The 19692-nt window shown below is 38.1% G+C and overlaps 2 protein-coding genes across 18 annotated transcripts in view; both read right to left on the bottom strand.

Moving 5' to 3' along the window:
• DST (dystonin) overlaps positions 1-19692 on the bottom strand; it is a 490994-nt gene that overhangs the window by 77952 nt on the left and 393350 nt on the right. For all 17 annotated transcript variants that reach the window (XM_049894718.1, XM_049894699.1, XM_049894708.1 and 14 more), the window contains 2 exons: positions 2912-3073; positions 1292-1462 (listed from right to left, as the gene is read on the bottom strand). In XM_049894718.1, coding sequence (XP_049750675.1) covers positions 1292-1462; positions 2912-3073 — 333 coding nt within the window. The remainder of the gene's footprint in view (positions 1-1291; positions 1463-2911; positions 3074-19692) is intronic.
• On the bottom strand, positions 3081-9474 carry LOC126082320 (uncharacterized). Its single transcript, XM_049894818.1, has 2 exons — positions 6209-9474; positions 3081-5734 (listed from the first exon to the last, which is right to left on the bottom strand). Exons 1-2 carry the CDS (start codon positions 7493-7495, stop codon positions 5717-5719), a joined length of 1305 nt encoding a protein of 434 aa, XP_049750775.1. The 5' UTR covers positions 7496-9474; the 3' UTR covers positions 3081-5716.

The following is a 19692-nucleotide window of genomic DNA, read 5'->3' on the forward strand; positions in this document are numbered from 1 at the left end:
CATTTTCATTTTGAGATCAAAACACCCAAAGCAAGAGGTAAAAGGAACATGTTTCAAAAGAAGGGTAAGAAACAAACACTCGTGACAATGGTTAGAGTCATTATATAATCAAAGTAAAACAACAGATGGTTTGTGCAGCAGAGAAGCAATTAAGTGGATCGCTTTTGACAAACTCTCATAGCAAGGCCTCTAGCAATTAAGAAAGCAAAATCAACAAACAGGTTTTGTTGGCTAAACAGTTCATCAACTCTGAAAGAATAACAGAGGTTTAAATTAAATTGCAAATGGTAAGTTATATTATTTAAAAATTATATGAATACAATATGTTTCCACTTATGTTTCTTTAATCTTTACCTCTAAATCTATTTGTAGTAAATATAATTTCCCAATACGCTGGAGTTTCCAACGAAGAATTTTCAGAGAGATAGTACTGACTGTAATAATTATATCAAGCCTTTTACTACACTCCCTTCTTTTTAAAGTTCTCACCCAGGAGAAACAGATTTACCACTCTTGCTGTGTGTTAGGCCCCTCCCTTATGTCATTTCAAGTCATGGCTGACAAACAGTATGGATAATATCGGTAAAGGCCTCATAACTGACCACCACCAAGACATCATGGTCACAAGAAGTAGTTGTCATCCCTCTAAAGAGTAGGTCTTCCCAACTTGGTCCTTTTTAGTAGTGTCAAAAAACACAACAGTGCATTCCTTACTATAGATGACTCAAATATTTACCTCTTTAATATAGATTGAACCATAAGAAACTGTGGATATTTGACCTAAAGAGAAGACAATCTTCATATGGATCAACCTAACATATAAGGGAACAATGTCCAAATGACATCTTTTCAGGGAGGCCTTCCTTGACTTCCTTATTTTAAATAGCATACCACCTTTCCCTCCACTCTAGCACTTCCTGTCCCCCAATCCCTGCTCTGTCGCTTCCTAATTTCAATCCCCCATTCCTGCTTTATCACTTTCTACCTTATCATAATTTTCTTATTTACTTTCTTTATTGTCTCTCTCTCTCTCCATCTGTGTTTCCCTTCCCACTAGACATAAGGAGCTTTTATCCTTTTTATTTATTGAAGTATTCCCAGCACCTGGAACAGTGCCTGAACCCCAGTATCAGTCCAATAAATAGTTGTTGAATGATTAACAGAATAACATCTAGAGCAGCAACGCCCAGTTAACCAGGATATCCTATTAATATAAAGAGTCACCAGGTAAATTTATGCTCTCATTATTGAAATTTAATATGAAACACAACACAAGCACCACTTAACTTACCTTTTGCTCTTGTATCTGGGCTTTCACCACTTTGAACTCGGCCGATGGGGGTTTCTGATTGGCCACAAGCTCCTCGGTGTCCACCATCCAGCTAAGCAGGGACTCCAGGGCATCCTGGAACCTCCCACAGTGCAGCAGGGCCTCCTGCAGCTGGGCCGCTCGTTGAGCCACCTGCAAAGTGCCCATTGCCCCAACTTATTTAGTTGTTTCGTAAGATAATGAAATATGCCCAATGGATGCCACTTTTTGTGCTCATTTTCCCACTTTGTCACAAATTTTCCTTTCCTTTTCATTTAAAACTTATCCAAAGTATTGGTAAGTGAATCAAACTGTAGCATCTAAACCATGAAAATAAGGTTACCATCCCAGTCAATGTAGAAGACTGAATCTTTAAGATTTTGGAAATGTCTGATAAGTTTATGATTAGCAATGAAGGATTAAAATATTTCCAGGTTACTGCAAAACGCAATGTATTAGTCATTTTTATCATTATCCCTGGTGTCCATTTTATTTCCTACTCATAAATATCAGAAATAATGAAGACCAAAATTAAAAAAAAAAATCTATTATAGTAGGGAGAATCAGAATTATTACCTTCTACTAGGCAAAATTACTATCAAGTATTTGATTAAATTCCGCTTGTTCCAAGCTCTAGAGTCCTTTTTCAACAAACCAGGTCCTTTGTCTTCTAGTAAATGGAGTCTCCATGCCCCACATAGAGATATCCTATTGCCCTTCTCAAAGATCTTTTCCTTTTGGACTGAAAAAGTAGTTGGCAAGATATTTAAGCACTATGGAATATATTTACACCTGACTCTGCATTCTAATTGTGTTTAAGGAGCACAACAATATGAAATGGATTTTAAAGAATGATAAATGTAGTTTTAAGATCTGGAAACTGCTTCAGATTTCAACACAGAGAGAATATCAATAACAGATCAACAGTGCCATCACATAACAATATTCTGGTAATTTATATGAAAACCTGTCACTATGTCTCAGAGTTATTTCCTTAAGATAACAGAGCATTTTTTCCAGTATTTTCTCTCCTGGAAACTCAGAGATAGGTAGGATCTACTTCTTAAAAGAAAAATAATATTTAGAGTTAAAGGTCATAGTGGGGGTTGCAAACTCTTAAATCCAGGGCTAATAGAGTACCTTTGGCTTGTACAGTATTGACCTATTATACAATGTAATATTAGTTGCCAGCACTTGAAAATTGGAATTTTTCACATAAAAAATGAGATTTCTAGGTACTTTTGAAAGTGGGATATTTGGCAAGAGTGAGCCTACATCCCTATGTGGCAATGATTTGCTAGAGCCAGGTAGCTACTGTATCCTTAGAGGTATGTGTGCTCTCTCAGCACAGGGCCATGGTCATAGCCCATCTGCCATCATGCTCTATCAAAAGTCTAGAAGTGACCTGTTTCACCCAGCTCACTTCTTTCACTTAAGCTCCCTACCTACCTCTTGTTGGCACCTGAGTTTGGGGCCTCCACATAAAAAAAAAAAAAAGGTAGACACGTTTAGAGAAGTTCAGCTAGTATAAATATGATTAATGGTCACAATAAATGCTATGAATAATAATCAATAAAAACAACAAGGGTGTGCGAAAACTACCTTCTTGTTGAGGGTCTTCCAGCGGGTGTTGACATCATCAAGGTCATGCTCCAACCCCTGAGTGCTGGTGCCTTTAGCAGCACTCTGAATAAGGCCTTGACCTAACCAGTTTACATCTTGCTGTTTAACCTGCAAGGGTTCAATCTCTTCTTTCTGGAATACCTGCAGTTAGAACAACAATAATTATTGGAATTCCAGTTTCTAACAACCACCAAATATAAAATAAACAATTTTTCAGTCATCAGGTATTGGAAACTATCAATTAGTCCAGCAGTAAAGATAATTTCTGCTACCTATTCATAGCCACCATATGAGTAACAGCAAGAGCAGACTAAATATAAATTCAGGGTATTGTCAGAACAATTCAGAAATATTAAAGATATTCTCAATACATGTAATTCTAAGTGTGCTGCTTCATTATTATAGCACTAAAAATTCCCTATCGTCCCAACTTAACTCTAGCAAAAGGTTTATGGAAAATGCTAAAGAGCAAAATGATAAGATGGGCCGAAGATGCATCTACTGGGCAAGGAATCCTTACAGGCTCTACAAGGATAGCTGCTGCTTGTTGCCAACTGAAGGCTGAGGCTCAAAGTGGAAATGTAGAATCATTGCCAGGGAGAGGAGGTAAGCCAAGAGGCCAAATATATTGTGAGCCAAAAAACATGAATGGGAAAGGAGATAAGATATAAGCATGCACTGCAATAATATGGACCCCAACACATCTAGACCCCTACATGCCAATCAAGGTGCCAATGGGCTTCTAAGAAGCTAGGAGTCCTCACTCCATGGGCCTGCTCATGCACATCACCAGTACAATAACTCTGGTTACTCTTTGATGACTGCTGCCTATGCCTACACTGCCAGTATAGGTTTCTAACCCATCTCTCCCCCTCTCTCCACCTATCCAATATATGGCTCCCCAGTTGCCTGTGATGGGCAAAAGATTTAATATGTTAGATTAAAATGTAATTTCCTAAAAGCAGAAAGTTCTGTCTGATTTCCTTAGAGTAGTTCTATATCCTAGGGCTAGAACAGAACCTAACATGTAATAGGTACCCAGCAATTATCTGCTGAATGAACATCAATACAGAAAACTATATTTATATCTCAGGGGTGGATGACGTCAACTTCTTAGCAGAAAATGCTGGGGATAGATGGTATCACCTCCTTAATACATAAATACAAATGTTTTTAATACGAGGAAAATCGATTATTTTTACCAAGGAAGGAAAGTTTCAGATAGATAATAAGTTTGGGGTTCTATGTTATTATACTGAAGGACACTATATAAATATAATCAATAGTCCAGGTGAATGGGCAGTAAAACAGAATATGTGAAAACATAATAAAGGTAAACATTAAAATAGCTCCTAAGCAAAAATTACAGGCACATTATGGAAAATAATTCTGAAAGATGTAGAGACTGCAAAGCAACAAACTGTCCAGACTCTGGCTCAAGGCCTAACACACAGGATACTCCTGTGTCATTAAATGAATGAATGAAGCCACAGCAAACAAATAATCATTTCCTCTATAAATCTCTTCCTAACTAAAAGCCTAAGCCGCTGCTTGCACTGATAACCCACATAGACAACTTCCACACTGGTTAATTGTTTCTGCATAACAAAACTAAATATATATGAAAATCAGTTATACGTAATCAGATAAATAATGAGAATTCCCTGAATTATTGAGAAAAGTCATAAGAAGTGTTTATAATTTTTTAAAAAGTTATAATTTACCTAAAAAGTCAACAGAAAGTTGCTGCAAGGTGGTGAGGATAGAATTTGATTCCATTTCTTTTCTATACTACCTTTTAGTTACTACTTCTTGGAACTAATGGTTGTAGCTGTTTTACTACTTCCCCCCCAAAAAAAGGAGGGGGCGTATTTTAGAAAACTGCCAAATTCTTAATTCCCTGATGCTGTATGGTATAGAAAGATTCAGGGTAAGTAAAGTTTTACTCTCCCTCTCATATAGTTTTCAGGATAAAAATTAATCTAATATCCTCATAAACTGCCTTAACCTCTGATCTTGGTTTTAAAAAGGAATCAATTTTAGGTTATGTATCAAAGCAGGTCTAAGACAGTGAGTCTATGGTAATTTTCTAAAGTGCTCCAAAAAAATATACTGAGGATTAAAAATAACTATTAGGGAGTCTATATACTCCTAAGAGTTTAATTACTTTCTACAAAACCAAAAAAACCAAACTCATTGCTATTGAGTCGATTCCAACTCATACCTATCCTACAGGACAGAGTAGAACTTTCCCATAGAGTTTCCAAGGAGCACCTGGTGGATTCAAACTGTTGCTTTTTGGTTAGCAGCTGTAGCTCTTAACCACTACGCCACCTGGGTTTCCGTTTTCTACAAATAAACTGCAAAGTCCTTTACAGAAAAAAAAGTACTCTGTTAATTAAGCTTGTAACGCATACTCAAGGAAAAGTCATCGTTGACTATAGCAATTATTTCTCAGACTAAGAAGAAGCATTTTTCTAATACTGTTTAGATTCCTTATCTCTCAGTTGTAACAAAATACCTTCTTCACCCTAACCTAACCCATAAGCGCATAAAGAGAAGCTTAAAATAAAATAAAATTACCTCTGAGGCAAAGTTTACCAGAAGAGTTTAGTATAAGTACTAAAATAGCTGAACTTCAATCTGAGTGGGAAGAAAAAAATTACAGGCTTGACAAACGACCTCTACTTATTACAAGGCTGTACCCTTTAGTTTCTTACCTCATTCACCACTCACAAAAAGTTAAGAACTATAATGACTGCAAAATACAGCACAATAACTTCTCTACTTCCACGTGAAGAGCTATTGAGAGAAAAATTTCAGCACATTTAAAAAGTCCTTAATTTGGGTACTTTGCAGACCACAACAATATAACACTTGGTTTGTACCTTCATGAATAAGTCTGTCAAGCCTCCTAAATCTAGTATAATATAACTGCCCTTAAATGGCAGTGTCTTAAACCACAATTTGTGTAAAAGCCCAACGTTAACATAAATTCACAGTGGAGGCATTTTAAACCAGGGAGAACTGCTACCGTCTGCACAATAAACAGCAGGACCCTAAACAGCTGGGAATAATCAATCTTCTAAACAATGGCCTCTAATCAGCTTGTTATAACGACCAACTTATCAATCAATATCTGGCATCTCACAGGGTACTAGCCAAACCTCTAAAATAGAAGACTGAATTCGATCATTATAAGAAACGCCAGAGGCCACTTTGCTAACAGAACCACAAACTTTTGGCATTTCAGAGTTTCCCGTTTCCATTAATTACCTGGACTGACTGAAAGTCATTAAAGACTGTGTCCAATATTTCTGCCTGAGCCCTTGTTTTTTTAGGAGCTGCTTTCTTTCTTACTGGAATGAATTTCGGGGAGTACTTCCTATGGATCACCTCCATATCCTGGGCAGAAAGTGGAGCCTCCACTTCCTCTTTAGATGCTATGTTGGATTCTTCTGAATCATACAATGTCAACGTCACATTTTCTATTAAACTTGTGCTACCATAGTCTACGTCATTCTTCCCCAGATCTGTATGACAGAGACCTAAATCCTGAGGAGAATCATTCTCAAGTTGCCTGTTCTGTACTGTGATTTTAGATTCTCCTGGTCCATATGACTTCTCTTCTCCAGGTTCAAAAATGTGCTCATTTTCTCCATCTCTTAGCATAATTAATGGGTCACACTCTCCAGTGCTCTCTTTCAAATCATCCTGCAGGCAACTGTTTTCACCATGGAGTTTCCTTTGACCAATTACACGTTTTGCTTCCTCTAGTGGAGAAGCATCACGTAGAATCATTTTGAAGTTTTCATCAGGATGGGCACTTCTATATGAAAGCAATGGGATTTTCTGTTCACTAATGGAATTAACAGAAAAAAAGGGTCTATATTGCTCTGCTATATGAATATCTTCAGCAGAAGACAAGCTTCTAATTCGTGACTGGTCTCCAGTTAAAATGCCCTGTTTGTCCTCCCTCTCTGCTGGAGGACTGCATAAACCAGAGTCATCCTCCTCGGAAGTCAGAGAATTAGTACCCCATCTGTACTTGCTGGCCTTGGTAACAGCATCTGCCACATCAGTAGGTTCAACAAATGAGCTTTCACTTTTGTTTGCATAATCCATAAAATTGGCCGGAACAAACATTCGCCATGACCTTCTATGCTCTTTCTTTTCTGCATGAGATTTGGCTTTGGGTAATCCTGTGGTTCGAATGATATCACTGTTTAGCTTGAGTGCATCAAAAATCATCTTTTCATCTAGTTTGTTAGCTTCACGACCTCTCAGCTCAAATACACTGGAAGAAGTAAGGGCACCGTTAGAGCATAGAGAACTAACATCCAGTGTTCTGTGACTGTAGGGTAAAGTCCGATCTGTAAAATGCCTGGAAGACAGGCTACCTTTTGAACCAGAGTCTATCTGTTCATTTAGTCTAACAGTATCATAGATTGACCGCTGTGGCACGTAACAGTCTTCAATGTTTAGGTCCTCCTCTTCTTCACCCTTCCCTACACATGGGGGATTCTGACGTAAACAGTCCGGCCTGCTGAGTGGCTTCCCCATTTTGTAGATAGTTAAAACAAAAATTGCAGCTCTTGACACAGAAAATAAGAATTAAGGCAAAGCATTTTTTAAGAAAGTATACTTCAGAACTACTACAAAGTGTCCTTAGCATCAAGACACATGTTCATAAAATATCTGTCATAATACATGAGGTGTTTAGGTCATCATCAGTGCGTCAGTATAAATGCAACCATTCTTTTACCTGGATGTTTTTAGAATGATTCTTAAAAAAATAAAGTGCATTAAGAACAGAGAACAGAAATCTCCTTCCTCTGCCTCCCCCAAATCCCCAGTTCCCTTTCACAAACTCTAAAACACAGAAAAACAAACACACACACATTTAACAGTGGCTCAAACACTCAAAACATTCCTTTGTCAGCCCATTTCCCTTTTAAATCTAATTTTGCATGTAAGAGATCCAGATTAAAACTTCCAAAAGAACAAGCATTCCAGCAGGCTGAAGGTTAATTTCAGCAGACCTCTAGTTAACTGTAATCCATTTAAGGACAGTTTGCAAAACCCCATCTCCTTTATAAATAAATCATGCTTCTGAAACTTAAAAGACAGGCACGGGGACCACGTATTGTTCAGATCAAGGCACAGCACAAATCCTCAGGGCAAAATAAGTTACGTCTTATAACTTCTAAGAGAGTTATGATTTTCCTTTAATTTTCGGGAGAGTAGCTATAAATAATCTTGATTCAAAAGGCAGTTTTTCGTCCCATATTAAGCTTCTTCGAGAAGATTCAGAACTAACCAAAGGAAAAAAAAATCAGAATTTTGGACAGCCAGGCCAGTACAATCCAGCAACCATTTTAAGTAAACAGAAGGCATGGTGTATTACAAACTCCCCTTTAAAAAAAAAAAAAAGAAAAAGAAAGTCATTTCCAAAGATTCTTATCCGGTCCCCTTTAAGAAGGCTTATTCCACCTGAGGCAATTGCAGCAAAGAGCTTGGCGGCGGTTTCCTCAAAGGCACAGGCTGCGTACGTAATTCACATTCAGTTGAAAATCAAGAGACTACTCTTATCCTTTGAAACTGTCCAACTGTGGCCGCAGTTTTGCCTTCATTTTAGCTACAGCTGAAGAGAGAAGGAGGTGGCGGTGGAGGAGGCAGAACAGAACTCCAGCAGGGACCTCCTGCGCTGTCCCCGACTCCTCAGAGCAGCACGGTCCCGGGCAGACATCCTCCCGAGCCGGGGCACTTGCAGCAATGCACTCTTTCTTTGGGCAACATCTCCTTGTCCCTTTGCCCACAATGCTCCCAGCTCTCTATCACCGCGGTGCTACGCCCTCCCGTGACTTAACTTCGCAGTCATCTTTTCTTTTACTCCTTGCCTTGTCTGGGAGCCGGCAAGCTGTTTCAGGGGGAGGTACCTAGAGGCTGTGAGGCTGCAATGCAACAGCCTGGTGGTGACATCAGCACAAATCAGAGTCCTGGAACTGCGGAGAGGGGCAGCCTGGGTTCAGAGAAAGCTGAAACCCCACCAATTAATTCTACATAGGAAGAGATAGATACCCTTGCAGAGGCAGAGCCTGGCACCAGGAGCTCCTCGAAGAAATAATTCTGTGAACTCAGAGACCACGCTCATTTGAATATTAAATGACAAAAGAGGACTAACCAACTGCCCATCCTTCAGTAGAAACCAAACTGTCACACAATGAAGGATCTCTATTACTCAAGTAGTGTCTGCTATGTGACCTGCAGACCCCTTTGAAGTTGAATTTTTTGTCATTCCCTTTTAAAGCCCAAGTTCAAGAAATCTGTTCCTGTGGGTAAATTAGTCTATGGGCACAGTGCTCTGAGTGCTGCTGACATGAATATTAGTATTACTAATTTTTTTTTTTAATAGCCATACAGTTCTCTTGAGGTTAATGCAACACGGAGGCAAAGATCAAGGGGCAGTACGGCACGCTAGATACTTGTATACACACATCTACAGATTTTTACTTCTTCAACAAACAACGTTTTGTTTAAAACGTTTTAAAACATAATTGGAAAATAAATTCAGCAAACTAAACCTTACGTTTTGTGGGAATAATTAAAGTTTCGCTTAAAGTCTTCCATTCATTGTTTTACAAAATAAACAACATTGCCAGTGCAGCAGATAAAGTTACACATTAAGGCAGACTGCCTTTTTTTTTAAACTCAAAAAATAATCATTTGAATGTGAACAAAACTGGGCTGACAACAAGTGAAGCAGGAAGTTCTAGGAAAAACAACTTTGTACTTTCTCTGATAATTTAATAGCAGAGACTCTGGGAGGGATTTTTTTTTAACCTCTAATGATAAAATATTATTTCAAAATTATTTTTATAAACCTAAAAGCTGACTCTTTAAAAAAATCTATTCATAACCAAACCTTATAATAGGTAACTTGGCCTTTCAAGAATTGAGATGTAATTCAGTATGTGGCCATCATTATGTTGAAATTATACATATAGCCAATTAGAAACAAAAAAAAGATACGTAAATGCCTATCAACACCACAGTATCAACACCCATTCTTCAGTCAGGAAGTACCCAATTTTTCAGTCAACAAGCACCCAATCCTGATGTTAAGTACACAGGCTGTTCTGAGGTGCTGATAACAGAAAGAAAAACATGCACATAGCTGCCATGTTTGAACAGTGGTTTGGGTACCGGACTGAGAATTAGTAGAGATCAAGTATTTTATTCCCAACTGCCACTATCTTGATATGCAAGCCTGGAAGGCTACTTATTTACAGCAATATTAACAATAAAGTTTCCATGAGATCTCAATAAGTACCATTCTCTAAACTTCATAAGAAAGAAGTGTCACCAATTCAGTCCACTTTAAACTGTAACTTTTAAATAATTCACAGATTATTCTACCATTACATGAAGCTGAGTAACATGTAACCTTACATTTGAAGTTGACAGTATGTTTTTAAAACTACGTGGATAATTCATTAATAAATTCAATCATTCAGCAAACTGTGCTGTGCTCTCTATGTGCCAAACATGAAGGTAAGCACCAGAGAAATGATGGTGCACAAAAGAAATGCAGTTGCTCCTGCCCTTACACAACTCACAATTGCCTGGGGAATATGGATGGGAAAAAGGGCACAGTACAATTTGGAGGTAGGGAGTGCTATGGGAAAATGTCCTCCAGTTGATTATGTTCAAATACAAGCTACGTTTAATAACTGAATTCCTATTTTATTAAACCTACTTCAACTAATTGTTACATCCTAATTCAAATTAAAATTTCTGCTATTAATGTTACAGTGATATTTATGACAATAACTTATATATACCTTTGTTACTTAAAACTACATTCCAATGACATATCTGGATAACATAATAGAACTCTTATAGTTTATCTTTTCCTCCTACTTCGGTTTATACAGCTACTTTAAATGTAATAGTCTCTACAGCTAATAAAATCAAGATTTATTAAACTGTATTACATATTAATCACGACATCTAGATCTCTCACATTTTCATAATGAGAGAAATAGAAGCTTTGCTGAAATACACTCAACACTATTACTTAATACATACCAAAATCACATTAAAGTTCTCAAAAATGTTATTTTGCTTAAAGCCTATTAAATGTAATCCACTTAAATTATCTCCTAAAGGCAGGTGATTTTGGAAAAATACAATTAAAATAGTAATACTTTGTCATTTCATACTTCTAAAGTTAAATGAAATCTTTAGAAAAGAAAGTTCCAGAAAAATTTTACGACTAAATGCAGTCATCCACTTCATAGAAAAGTTGGAGGACTAATTTTACTAAGAGAAACATGGAGTTTTTAGAGCTGAAAGATCACTTGGAGATACTATGAAATTCAACACACACTATGAGGGGAAAACTCAATGTACCTAAATGCAGTATTACCCATGAAAACTGATCAAAGTATCCTCCTGGCCCAATAGTTCCTAAAGTCTGGATTACAAACCAAACAAGAGATATGTGTTTTGGGCTCCGAGTACAAAAAGAGGCCTCGTGAGCAGCAATTTCTATTGTTTCTTCTAAAATAGATGAGCCATTTGGTGAATAAAACCAAAAGCTTGCTATATTTTCAGTTTTCAAAATAATAAACTTCTTCACATACATGGCTAAAGGGTTTTCAGGGTATGCATCAGAGTAAATATGCAACTGCTATCTATTTCAGTGGAAAACAGTTTATGTTTAAAAGATAATGAAATACTAACCCAGATCCCACCATGAAAGTAAATAAATTTAGAAACAATAGGTTTGTTGTCTGAAATCCAAAATAATAAGCTTATCTTGAAGGGATTTTAAGTAATATCTTTAATAAACACTTGCTTATTTTTCCTGTAAATTACTATAATACTAAACCTATACTTTTCGTACATCTTTGATGAGGTTTTCAGGTGACAACAGATATAAAACATCCTACGTAACAGAAACCTTTATTAATTAAAACATACATATCTATAATTTCTAGAAGTTCGGATTTAAAAAAAAGCCATCTACCAAGTAAAACCAAAATGTGTTAGTGACCTCAATTTCTGTCAGAGAAACAAGAAACCCAAAACCTGAAAACACTTTCATATTGAAATACTGACAAAAGAGACAAAGTAATCTTGAAATTAAGAACGTCAAAGATACTTGAGAACAGGATATGACGTTTTCTTAAGGTATCCTGGTTCTTGAACAACTGTAAAAGCTTCTCAATTTATAATCACAGCATTAACCTAATAATAGACTAAAAAGAAAATAAATGAGGCTTACATATTTAAAAACCACTTACTAGTCAAATTTTCTTACCAAGAATCCAATGTGTAATTCTGTAATAACAAAGCAAATTCTCTCTCTCTCTCTCTCTCTCTCTCTCACACACATACCTTTAAGTAATTTTCTGTATTAGTAAATAAGTTACATAGATCTCCTTTTAACTAAGGGAGGCTCATGGTAATAGTAGATGCTACAGTTTGTCTCTCTTTATAGATCACTTTAAAATGGTGATCGAGGTTTTGTTTTTTAAATCTGAACTAACAACAACACAAAGGAAATAAAACCAAATCAAAATCTTATGTTATAAAATCTCTGTCTGGAACCACCCCCATAACAAGTTACTTTAATTCCTTAATCTTATACAACTATCTGAAGCAACAGAAGGCAAGAGAAGTTATGTGACATAAAGGATCAAAGCATTAGTTAGCAGCAAAACCGAGAAGAGAACCCACATAGCCAAATGCCCTCTTTGCAGCCCTTTCAGAGCAGTAGGGTCTATTCCTTGTGTGATGTAGGAAATATCCATTATACCTAGTTTAAAACTGGCATGGGAGAGAGTACAAAGCAGCACAATACTTTTCCTGCCTCCAAGCATCCAAAGGCTAACCATTTGCTCAAATTCAAATGGCAAAACAGTCACTTTTTATTTTTTCTGCAGGTCCTTCAAATGCAAATCTTTGGTTCTCTCAGCAGTTCTAGGTGTTTTTCAAACGTAAATTCTGGGTGGGGCTCAGGTTTTAGACCTAAGCCCTTGCTCTATACACAGGGCTACCGCATCCTATCAACCTGTGATTCCCTCAGGCAAATTCTAGTTCCCCTTTTAGTATATCCAATCAAGTTCGAAGGTGGAGTTACACCCTCTCTGTAGCCTTTAATACCTAATATTCACTTCTATCATATGTTTAGGTTTGCTTTACAACACTAGGTAGGAGAAACATTCGCTATCTTTAGTACATTCACCTAAACACATAACCCTTCTAAAAACATTCCAGTTTCAGCTTTTCCCCTCCACACCTTAATTACATTGCCATTCATATGCATATGGCCTTGTGCCTCTAGCTCATTCTGTTTATCTGGCCTGGCTTTTGCCCCAGGCCACTCCAGTTGCAGCTTAACTTTCCTCTCAGCCATTACAGGTAACAACAATCAAAGTAATCACCTGGGTCCACTCATGAGTAGACGTGGGGAAATGCACCAGTGAAGAGACAGGGTAAGTTTGGACATGGTCCACTGGCCCCCACTGACCTAGGGTTGAGAGAGTGATAGGAAGGGTTGGCTGGTCAGAAGGAAAGGGAATTCAGTGGACTCCTGAATTTACTGGTGGAACTCACTGACCTAGCCCAAAGGGGCTAGGGATGAGAGAATGTGAAGGGGCTGTCTGAAGTGCTGGGAGGTACGTGTGAACTCTCGAGCCTAACGCTGCTACCCATTATAACCTAGCTTGGATGGCTAGGGATGAGCTGACTAAAACCCAACCAAATAAAGGCATGTAGCGTCTGGTTTACATGCCTTTGTGGGTGTGCTTACACTCATAAGAGAAACAAGGGAGGATCCTCAATGAAGAGAGTCCTCTTTTCCTGATGGGTCTGGGGAAGGAGGGCGTAGGAGATGCTGACAGGATTATACCATTCAGTTGTGTTGCTAACAAGGTTAACTGTGATTGTAAAAACTGTAGTTAGAAGTTGTAACTGTAGAAAGAGTAGACTAAGGGGAGGCACTGCTAGACCTGAGAACTGAAAGTCCCTTAAAGGTTTTGCTATGCTGATACCTTGTGATGCTTAGAGCAAGGGAATAATCTCTTCTCAGTTAAATTTTATCAGACACCAGAAAGGGTGAAGCTGAGATGACTTTTGGAAATCTTGATCAGATCAAATGGACAGCTGCAGCAGACCTGAATGGCTGATACCTGAGCACTCTTTGTCCTATTGAAAGGCTAATTGTTAATGACTGTTTTGGAGTGGTAAAATGATTGGGAGAGGAAATTATCCTCCAAGTAGGAAAGAACCACTGCTAGAAAAGCCAGGGGGTGGCCTGTGGTAGGATGGATTGTTTTGTGTGGACTTTCTCACCACGGTCTTGTGACTTCCACCAAATGATGGGGTGGGACCATGCTAATAGGGTATTAGAACCCTAACAAGGGTATGGTCAGTTTTGTCATCGTGCTAGGCTTGAAATGACTCACCCTGGAGGCAAGAGAGGGAAAAGCCCGCCACCACCAAGGAAGAACGGTCAGGAGGGGAACGTGTCCTTTGGACCTGGGACCCTGTGCTGAGAAGCTCCTGGAACCAGGAGACCGAGAGAGAGAGCTATAACACTGAAGACAGCAAGAAGCGGTGGCAGGCATAGTGGTCTTCCCGGCCCACAGAGCGAGAAAGCTGAGTGCCTTTGGGCTGAGGCTTACTGGCGGAGTGGGGTGCCTCTGGGCACTTACTGGCAGAGATAAAAGAGCTTTGTAACACTTGTCTGAGAAGGGCAGAGGCTGAGGGCCAGAGAGTGGCATGCCTGTGAGCACGGCTGGGAAGTGGCTGTCCTGATGGAAGAACCGTATCCTGAGCACTCCTGAACGTGAATTGCTATGAGTCAGAATCGACTCAACGGCACTGGTTTTTTTTACTTCTCTAATAAACCCCATAATCATGAGTATTGTCTGTGAGTTCTCTATGGCCACTGCAATTAAATTATCAAGCCCAGCAGGGAAGTAGAGAGTGCCGTGGGAGGGATGGTTGATGTCAGAACTGGTAAAGATGGCAGAGAGTGGAGACATGTCTGACCTCCACCTCATAGGAATCAGCCTTTGGCTGTTGATCTTGATTCTCCTTTTGTGAAGTTAAAGGAGGTCAGATGCCGCCCACATGCCATTTTTACACTAATGCTAATAAAACGCTAGGTTTGATGCCTATATGGATGCAAAATATCTATATATAACTTCTAAAAGTTCAGATTAAAAACGTGATTGGTTGTTGACGGCATCATAGGAATTATTAGGAAATGTTTTTGTGTGTGTAGTCAGTTATATGAAGGAACTCTGGGGGTGCAATGATTAAAGTGCTCAGCTGCTAACCAAAAAGGTAGACAGTTCAAGCCCACCAGCCACTCCATGAAAGATGTGGTAGTTTTTATTTTCATAAAGATTACATCCTTGGAAAACCCTAAGGAGCAGTTCTACTCTGTTCTATACGGTCGCTATGAGTCAGAAGCGACTTGACGGCAATGGATTTTGGTTAGTCAGTTACATAAGCCTTTGATAAATAAAAATGTGGAACCATTAATGTAGTTTAGATTTGAAGATAATTTGCGCTTGGAGTCTTCAAACAGGAGATGGGGATGGGGGCATACAAAAAGGGCTTTCTTTCTGGCAAGAATCAATGTCCTAAAGATATAGAGAATCTATTCTGCTATTCGTGCTACCAATTTATGATAGTGTGCATGGAATTTAATTGTAATAGTAGAGAAGTATAAGTAGAAAAATGGTACTTCGACTTATCAACAGTAATAGAAAACACCTTGCTCTTCTTTAAGAAGTTGCAGAACAGAGATGAAAAATAAAACTTAACACAATCAATATAGTCTCAAAACATTAAACACAAATGGCAATGCCAATTTATGTTCAAACACTCTGAATAGCTTTCACAGACTGACAGTAAATTAGAACAGCGTTTGTTTTTTATCATTATATTTAGTTTGGTATCTTAAACATGAATCAGCTTTGTCCTTTCATAGAAACCTAAGGTAAATATTAATATTATTTCTAAGGTTAAAAGTTTTAGGAAAAAAAAAAAATGGAAGCAGGAAATCTGTCTTACCTGGTTTAAATAGCCATTATAATCCCAGTAAACATAAGGCACACCTATTGAGTAACTGAAGTCACTGGGGGGAACAGAGTTTGCATATGCAACTCTTAACCTGAAGGTTGGCAGTTCAAACCCTCCTAGTGGTTCCACGGAATAAAGGCCCAATGACTGATATGCTTCGGTAAAGATTACAGCCAAGAAAACCCTATGAAGCCGTTCTACTCTATGACACATGGGGTCACCATGAGTTGAAATCGACTTAATGGCAATGGATCTTATTGAGCTATTATTCAATTTCAGTCTTTCTTTGAAAGTACTTCATATTAAGAAAAAATTACTATAGGACTTATCTGTGACATTAGGTTTTACTAAAGCTACCAGATAATCTCAAAATTAGGTGATATTTCAAAGTCTATAATAAAGAGACCTAGACCTTCAGTGGTTCTGTTTCATTTTTAAGAAATTATAATAACTAGTAGTTTGTTATTTTTATAAACTATTAGTTTTTCATTCAACAAGAATCATTCCACTTAAAAACTTTTCTTAAAATTTTGTGTTAAAACTAATGTTCAACAAAAGCCTAATGCCCAACAAAAAACTAAAGATCTGAATTGTAAACACATCAGTTTACTACCTTAATCAAGAAGATAAAATTACTAAGACAGTGTTTGGTTCCATCTTACTAGTTGTTGTTGTGTGGCATCAGGTGGGTTCTGACTCATGGCTGACCCTACAGGACAGGGCAGAACCGCCCCACAGAATTTCCTCAGCTGTCATCTTCATGGGAGCAGATCAGCAGGTGCTGCTGGTGGGTCCAAACTGCTGCGCCACCAGAGCGCCTTTCACCTCAATAATAGCAGTAATAGTGACCAGAAGCATCATCATCACCACAAGCATCTAAATAACGTTACTTTCTAAGACAACTTCATACACACTTATCTCATTTGTTTCTCATAATAGACAGTTTCTTAGAACACTTTCATTAAGTTGGTGGGATGTTCATGAGGTTCTGGGTTAAAATAAACAATGGCTGGTTATTCAGGCTGTCCACATTAGGGTACAGCAAAGATGGTCTGAAAATCTCCCAGAGAAAATATTAGATGTGAACCATGATAAATAAAGTTGACACAAAATGCTGCATTATTTTCATCAAAACATCCAAGCTCTGACAGACACTACCTGTGTGACCTTGGGCAAGTTGCTTAACCTCCTTTGTTGTGTTTCTTTCTCAAGAGATTAAAATAATAAAGCATCTCTCGCTCCTGACTGTTAACAAGATTGAAGGTAGAGAGCCTTACATGTAGTAAGCTCACGATAAAGGTTGTTATAACAATTTTTAACTACGCACACCAAAATAAATGGAATTAATGATGGTGTAAGCTATCATCTTTGTTTACCATGAAGTTGTTCTTTTTACCAAAGGCACTGAAATATAGTAAATGCAGATGATTTGTCCAATTAAAACTTGTTTTGAGTCACTAGTTGTCTTAGTTACCTAGTGCTGTCTAACAGAAATACCACAAATAGGTGCCTTTCAAAATTCATTTTCTCACAGTTCTAGAGGCTAAAAATCCAAATCAGGGTCTCAGTCATGTCACTTCTTTCTGTGTTCCTCTCTCCTAGTTTCTGGTGGCCGCTGGCAATCCTTGACATTTCTTTGCTTATTGGTCCTCACATCACATCTCTTCCTCTATGTCTTTGTGTCTATCCTGCTTTTTATATCTCAGAAGTCATTATGCTTAGGACCCACCCCATTCTGGTATGACCGCATAAACGTAACAAAAGGAAAACCCTATTTCCAAACAGGATGACACCCATAGGTACATGGTACTTCAATACATACTTTTGGGGGACACAGTTTTCATAACCATAACACTGGTTTTCAAGACACTGAAAGTATGTGATGATGTTCTTTATAATGTACTGAATTTCATTAAAATCAATCAACTCCTTTCAAAGCAGTCAGAAAACAGACAAACACAGCAGGCCAAGTGGTCTATTTCAGGAGAAATGACCACGCTATTTTTCTTCACAATCAAATAAGACAATCCTATTAATGGTAATGAATGTTTATTTAGTGCTTTGTAGTTTGTAAAACACTTTCAAAGCAATGGTGCTTGAGTAATTCCTGCCTCTTGCTTTTTCTTACTTTCAAAAGAATTCTCCACATTGGGAGCCACATTATCCCTGTACTCATGCTGGGAGCACAAGGAGGGAGGCTTCTGTAAACAGCAGCGTCAGTATTATTGCTTTTGCTCATTTTCTTAAAAGTAGCTGAAGCAGTGAAGAGAAAGAAATGAAGGCCTACTCTTTCCTCTACCAAGTTCACAGAAAACCTGAAGAAATGACAATGTTTCATGAAGACAGAGGGTATAGTTAAATTTTACTGGTAAAAGGACTAATAATGCAACTGCTTTAAACTTTTGTTGAGGGTTCTATAGAAAATTCCAAAATTTTCTGTCTGAGGAAGCTCAAGCTCCTCAAGCTCGCCCCTAGCTTTTGAAGCAGGGATTACCACAGAGCTTTGCTTTTCTAGTACAAAATTCTCTCATGCGATACCTTTATTTTCCAAACCAGAAACATGAAAATTTGACAGAGTAATGGAGAAAGTATAGTGAACAGTAAGGTAATTTCCTTCACCTTTAGGAAACAAGATCTAAAAGCAGAATCACAGATTCTTACAAGCTTTGAAGGAACCAGGCTTCAAAGGAACTTTATAAATAACAACAACAGTAACAATGAGGAGGAGGAGAAGTAGTAGTAGTTGTTATTTTTCAAAATTTAGTGGCCTAAATAATGAGGAACAGAGGGAACACTATGTCAAATATAACAGTACAGAATTTTGAAGTCATATGTTTTATATTCATTTCTCATGGGAAATAAATTGTAGTTTTGTAAATTCTGTTTTTATTTGATCTTATTTTATCCCCCGTGCACTGATGGTGCAACATACCTTCACCAGTCTTTATCAGAAAGTAAAACACATAGAACAGGATCCATGACAATTGCAAAGCTTCATACTAGTCCCGTGTGGCAAATGTTTGATATTTCAGATGCTCCCTGTCCACAGCTGAGCCTATGTCTGTGGAGACAGGACTTCTGCTCTATCTCAAATGAGGGCAAATCCAATGACACCGAAGCCAGCCCACCATTTTTATCTAATGTTCTATTCATTAAGCATGCCTTGAACACTATCAAGCGGCAGATATTTCTTTGCACTGAGGAGCTTATAGTCCAATTGGAAATAATTTACTCCTAATCTCCTGTGGCATGAGTCCAAGGTCTTTGTTTCAATAAAGCCAAGATTAAAACATGGAACTTGCCTATGTCTTTAAAAATATGAACTTTGGGAAGTAAGAAAGAAGTTTACAGCAGAAATGAAACTAAGAAGGATGAGAAGACTACAAAAAGGGGAGGAGCAGGAAAAGGCTGTAATTCACCATTAAAGAAATTGCTGGGAGACAAACATCAAGTGAACAAGCTCATTAGGTTATGGACTGGCCTCTGCAGCAGAGTTCAAAACATGGCTCCTGTCACTTTAGAAATCAGTTCTGAATGACACTGACACAGAGTCCTTGATGTCAGTTTTAGGCTTACCTGGAACTTTTTCAAGCACCCCTTTGACCTCTTAATGTTATCTCAGGCCTTATTCCATGAGGGCCCAAACCCCAGTA

The sequence above is a fragment of the Elephas maximus genome, chromosome 1 (genome assembly GCF_024166365.1).
Source record: "Elephas maximus indicus isolate mEleMax1 chromosome 1, mEleMax1 primary haplotype, whole genome shotgun sequence".
NCBI classification, from domain to species: Eukaryota; Metazoa; Chordata; class Mammalia; order Proboscidea; family Elephantidae; genus Elephas; species Elephas maximus.